The sequence below is a fragment of the Delphinapterus leucas genome, chromosome 16 (assembly GCF_059928025.1).
Source record: "Delphinapterus leucas isolate spDelLeu-1000000601 "Yukka" chromosome 16, BTC_Dleu_Yukka2, whole genome shotgun sequence".
Classification (NCBI taxonomy): Eukaryota; Metazoa; Chordata; class Mammalia; order Artiodactyla; family Monodontidae; genus Delphinapterus; species Delphinapterus leucas.
Genome location: NC_143144.1, coordinates 57,612,586 through 57,618,656, shown reverse-complemented (window position 1 = coordinate 57,618,656; position 6,071 = coordinate 57,612,586). Strand labels below are relative to the sequence as shown.

The window sequence follows — 6,071 nt, the reverse complement described above, 5'->3', positions numbered from 1 at the left end:
CACTATCAACAAGAAAAAGCTCCTGAGATTATAGGCTTACCAGCATAAGCTCTAGCTTTGGCCTTGGCTGCTCTCGTGGCCTGCGACAAGGGCCGGATCTTCACCATGGTATGTTTACTACCCAGAGCATCACGAGCTGTTAAGAGAATAAATATAAAGAAGTAGAAGACATGAAGAAGAGTGATGCAAAAAAAAAAATTTAAGGCTAGTTCTTAAAAGTATTTCCTAGATGTTATGCTTTATTTTTCATCATGAGCAAAAGAAATGGTAAGCTCTAGAAAATCCGTAAAGAACAAAATGGCAGTGATTATTTTAGAACAGGGATCAGTAAACTATGGCTTTGTGACCAAATCCAGCCAACCACCTGTTTCTGTAAAGTTTTACTGAAACAGAGCCATGCTCATTCATTTGCATACTGTCTAGGGATGCTTTCTGGCTACAACACAAGAGTTAAGTAGTGACAGAAACCTTATACCCTAAAATATCTACTATCTGGCTCTTTACAGAATAAGTCTGCAGACCCCTATTTTAGGTGATTCAGACAGGAATCAACATCTCTAATTTCTTTGAATGCGTCTGCATCAGATCTATCATGAGGCCAATGATATAAGTGAAAAGGCCAAATCATATATTCAGAAAGTAGGTATTACAAATGCTCACTGGACAGGTTAAAGGGCTACTGCAAATTCATTTGTCGGGGAGGGGGGTAGAATCAAAAATATTTTAAGATTTAGTCATACTGGCTTCTTAAATCTTTACCTATAATCTGTCCATGCACTATCATAACTGACAGCTATGCAGCAAATAACCTTGGAAGGAGCTCTCTCTCCAAACACCACTGGATTAGGATAAAAAGGGAGAGGGGGAGCAAATGGGTACCAAAGTAACATGCCTCAAAAACCTCTACCTGCCAATTATCTGTATTGACTGAATAAAATGTCAGGTGGCTGGAACAGAAAGCAAATAAGGACAAGCAGTCCTTAGGAGACTACTTGTAGGAGAAAGTAGGAGAAAACGGACAACAAGCACACTGAAATCCACTGGGTGAATACCTGTAATCGGACTGGAGAATACTCCTAGGGCATGTGTATCATCCACCCATTTAATATCAAATCCTTTCTTTCTGCAACAAAAGAACAGAATTTTATTCCTTAAAATAAAATTTACTTTTAAAAAACATCTTTCAAATAGAGTCTCATAAAGCATTTCATGATGAGATAGAAACACTCAACAAGCACACAGGTGGAATGGGGATAATGACATACAAAATGGCTTGGGGTACAGAAGAAGCCACTGAACTTTAAAAGCAATAATACCATCATAAAGAACTACCTGGGAGTATTTTACATTGTAAGCCAGTTTACAGACATCAACTAATTAATCCTCACATGTTCCCTGGGGAGGTAAAGTATTTATCACACTATTTACAAGAGATGTTTTTAGGGGACTGGAACTAGAAGAGGTGGAATGAGGAAGCATAGGAGGGGTAGAAGAATATTAGAGGAGGAGGTAGGCAGGGAAGGTCACCTGGATTTAATGCAAATGTAGGCTCAAGGACAGAGACAAGAGACAGAGAGGAAGAGGGAGACAGGTCATTCAAAGCAAAATCAATCAATCAATCAATCAAATAAGGGAGAAAAGGGACAACTCTAATCAGAGAGGCTGACCTATTCTTTCTTTCCAGTTGTAGAAGTGAAGTAAGAAAGGGAAACTCAGGTTCTGCCACCTTCAGACCATGGGCAGGTTTAAACTCTCTGTAAGCTAGGTCTGCTCATCTGTAGAAATGGGTACAGTTCCTTCATAACAGAGTTGCTGTGAAAACGGAAGTGAGATTATCCATGACAAGGTAAAGGGCACAGTGTTGAGCACTTAGTGGACATCTAATAAATGAATAGTGCCCATTATTTTTTATTATTAATAGCAATATTCATCAGGAAGATGATTAATATTGATGAAGATGTGATTAAAATATGAAGTTGACTCTGGTGTTTGACTCAACAGGCATTATCATTATACGCTTTTGCACCATGACCTTTTCTTTTTTTTTATAAAGCACTATAAAGGAAAAAAAAAGGCAACTGCTAAAATATCTTCCCTCTTTAACAACTAGTCAAGAAAAAATTTCCTTTGAAGGAAAAAGGAATAAAGAGGCTTTGAAGGTTAGTTAGACAATTTCCTGAATGTAAGGGTCAGTTTGACCATGGCGTAAAATGACCACAGGGGTTGAAGACTATGAGAAAGTTCAACAGTGGAAGTCTATATTATAAGATAGTTGACAAAAGAAAGAGAAAAACTTAGATGGGCTCTGGAGGGCCTTTTAGACTTCAGAATTTCATAACCCTTTAAAATGCTTCCCCCTTTTGAGAATGTTTTCCTGTTTCATGGAAAAATGATCTGCAGGTAAGATTAGGAAGGAACAAAGCAAGGGAAGTTAATAATTCTTAAGAAATAACTAATCTTCAGGAAATTCCAGACATCAACAAAATCGATCCTTGGTCTTAAAAGTCATCATTATTAATGACAACCTAAGGTAGTTCTAATTTTGGATTTAATCTCATTGACTGCTTTTTAAAACCTATTATGCACTTTATCTGGAACAGACCCTGATACCGAGTCTTAACATAATTGTAATGAATTAGACTGACTGATCTACACTATACGTTTAGTGTAAGATCTATGGCAGAGAGTGTTAACTGTCCTCCATGATCTCTTTTAGTTACATAACTGATAAGTGCTACTCCTGTCCCCTCAACCAACAAAATTTAAGGGAGATACCTGGCTGCTAGTTTTGCCTGTTCTAGAGCTTTACAAAAAAACAGGGTGCTTGTTTTTGTACATAAAGTTTCAATGAATACAGCCACACTCATTGTCTGTAGCCACACCTGTTGGCTATGGCTACTTTTGTGCAACGATGGCAGAGTTGCCTAAAATAATTACTATCTAACCCTTAAGGAAAAGTTGGGAGCTATACCCTAATTCAAGAGGTACATGAATTGAATTTTAACTTTAAATTTGTATATCAGACAATAGACCTGGTTCATTGTTAGATCTGGTTCATTGTTAATGTCAGGATTGGAGCATTAAAGTATAATCCCTTCTTGGTAATGACTTTCTTCCAGACCCTGAAAATCTTTTTCTTAATAACTTATTTTTGGGATTATTTCTTTATTCCTGAAGCTTATTTTTTCTTATAAGCTAAAGATACAGAGGTATACTTCTGACTCTTTTACCTTCTCATACATATGTATGAATTACATACATATATAAGAGGTAGTGCAATTATTCTCAAACCCACTTATATCAGTTTTAATTTACATTTTCACTACATAATTTAATTTATTAAATAAAATTAAAATGATGAAATATGAGTGTGAAAAAGAAAAGTTGTGTCTATGGTTTGGAAGACTAGAGAAAGATAAAGTCACTAAAAAAACCAAAACAGCTATTATCAATTATGTTTGGGCAAAAGAGCTTAAAAAAAAAAAAAAGAGAGAGAGAGAGAGAGAGGGAATTCTCTGGTGGTCCAGTGGTTAGGACCTGGCACTTTCACTACTGTGGCCTGGGTTCAATCCCTGGTCAGGGAACTAAGACCCCGGAAGCCATGCGGCACAGCCAAAAAATATTTTACAAAGAGAGAGAGAAAAAAAACATTTTAACCTATAAGGAATTTGCACTCAGGTGACTCTGAAGGGACATTAAAGTTCTTGCTGGAAGACACAGGTGATATCAGGGTGACATATAAGAACTCAATAGAAGATAGTCTGCCATCAACAGACTAGTTACTTAAAAAAAAAAGGCCTTGGCACCACATCAAAGACTGGCAAGTAAATGGACATTTATATGTACTGTTAAAATAAACTGGTTGAGACATATAACAATCATTTTTTTATCATTCTCTACTTGACTATTTCTATCTCGGTGGTCAGAATAACCTCAAATCAATAATTTAATTTACAGCTCTTTTGGACTGTTAGGGCCCTTGGTGCCTGGCAGAAGAAAACACATATCCTCTCAGGAGATATCCTCTTCTTTTACTGTAAGCCTCAATTCTCATAAGTAAAATTCCGAAGGAAATGGTCAGCTGTACAGTTTTTTAAAAAAGTAACTAAACCTCCAAAAAAGAAGCAAGGCACTATGAGTGAGAATTTGCAGAAAGAGAATTAAAAGGACTTAAGGTAAAGAAATTACCAGACATAGACTATAGAAGGTCTATGTTCAATATACTTCTTGGAAATATTTGGAGAAAAAAAAGAAACTAATGACCGTGCAGATTTGAAAAATAGAGAACTTTGAAAAATGAGAAACATAAAATGAAGTTTAAAAATTCAATGGACAGATTTAACAGCAAATTAAACACAGCTGAAGAAATCAGAAAGCGGAAATTAGAGCTAAAAAAATTACTCAGCATGTAATGGAGACAAAGAAATGGAAAATATGAAAGAGATAACACGAGGATTAAGTGAGAAGGTTTAATCTACGTTTAACTGGCATCTTAGAGAATATAAAAGAGACTAGTACAGAGGCAATATTTGAAGAGAGAATGTCTAGTCTTCTCCAAAACCAATGAAAAATACAAGCTCAATAATAATAATAACAAAAGAAACACAAAGCCACATCATACTGAAAATGCACAACACCAAAGACAAAGAGAAAACATTAAGAGCACCCAAAGAGAAAAGACAGATTACTCTCAGAAGCAATAGTCAGACTTTCAGCTGGCTTCTCATCCTACACTAAGAAAGCCAGGAGAAAGCAGAATAAAATTTTCAAGTTTCTGAGAAAAACAATTACCAACCTAGGATTCTCTACCCAGCAAAAATGTCTTTCAAGAATGAAGCTGAAATAAAGCCATTAAGAAACAACGACGATGATGACAACAAAACCCAACTGAGTGTGTTACCAGCAGACTGTTACTAAATTAAATACTAAAGAACATGTTTCATGCAGGAGGAAAAAGATTTCAGATGAAAGGTATAAGATGCAAGAAGGTATAAATGAAGAATACAGAAAGTGGATGAATCTGAATGCTGATAATATAAAACAATAATATAACATCAAATGGAATTTAAAAAGAAAAAAAGATTCAAAATACTAAATCACAATAGCATATTAGTTGGAGGTTTGGGAGACACTGGAATGGAATTGGGGAATGGAGTTTAAAACCCTTAGAATGTTTGGAAAGAGTGTAAAAATATTAACTTTAGCCACTGATAAATTAAGCAGGCATTTTATAATTTCTAAAGTAACCACCAAACAATAGAAACAGGATCATTTCCCAAAAATACGGAAGGAGAAAAAAATACCTCATCAATCCAAAAGAAGGCAAGAGAAAAGAGAAAAAGATGGGACAAGTAAACACACAAAAAAAGATGGCAGGCATACATCCAAATATATCAATAATTACAATAAATATAAATGGACTAAATGTACCATGAAGACAGATTCCAAAGTCATTATTGATGACATTCTTCTTAAATGCTAAAATGGGGTCTAGAAAGACTATTTAGCATTTTTTAAAGGAACTGAGAAGAAGAGTGGTTTGATACGGATTTCTAACGGACTTGGAAAAGACAATAAACAAACTTGATGCTAAAGTAAACACCAGGAATAGAAAAACAAAAAAGATGATCTTTCAGAAGACATTTTAAGAAAACTTCATTCCACCTTCCCTAACATCCCCAATCATTTGCAAGTACTTACTGATAAGTGCAGAAAATCCGTAGAAGATCTTCAGTACGAAATTCTTGGGGGAAGTCATAAATTTCAATGACATGTGGGAATTCACAATCACTGAGGTCAATATCAGGAACTTCATGGTTGTAATAATCAAATATAGGTTCTTGGATGCTTTCTCTATTCTTCATATTCCCTGATAACTAGAGAGGAGGAAGCATATATGTGACTGTTACATCAAGCCAGAGCACTGTAAAATATCCTCCCATATATAAACAATCCTTTTTGTCTCCATGTTCCTATTCCTTAACCTTTATCATTTGTCTCTGTTCATGAACACAATAATGACTGGGCTCTATCACCCAGCTTATATTATACTTGTGGAATACTTTGATTAA

At 35.4% G+C, this 6,071-nt stretch overlaps 1 protein-coding gene across 2 annotated transcripts in view; it reads right to left on the bottom strand.

The window, feature by feature from the left end:
• Positions 1–6,071, bottom strand: part of R3HCC1L (R3H domain and coiled-coil containing 1 like) — a 75,957-nt gene that overhangs the window by 8,847 nt on the left and 61,039 nt on the right. For both annotated transcript variants that reach the window (XM_030759230.2, XM_022569118.3), the window contains 3 exons: positions 5,701–5,876; positions 1,053–1,123; positions 41–136 (listed from right to left, as the gene is read on the bottom strand). In XM_030759230.2, coding sequence (XP_030615090.1) covers positions 41–136; positions 1,053–1,123; positions 5,701–5,876 — 343 coding nt within the window. The remainder of the gene's footprint in view (positions 1–40; positions 137–1,052; positions 1,124–5,700; positions 5,877–6,071) is intronic.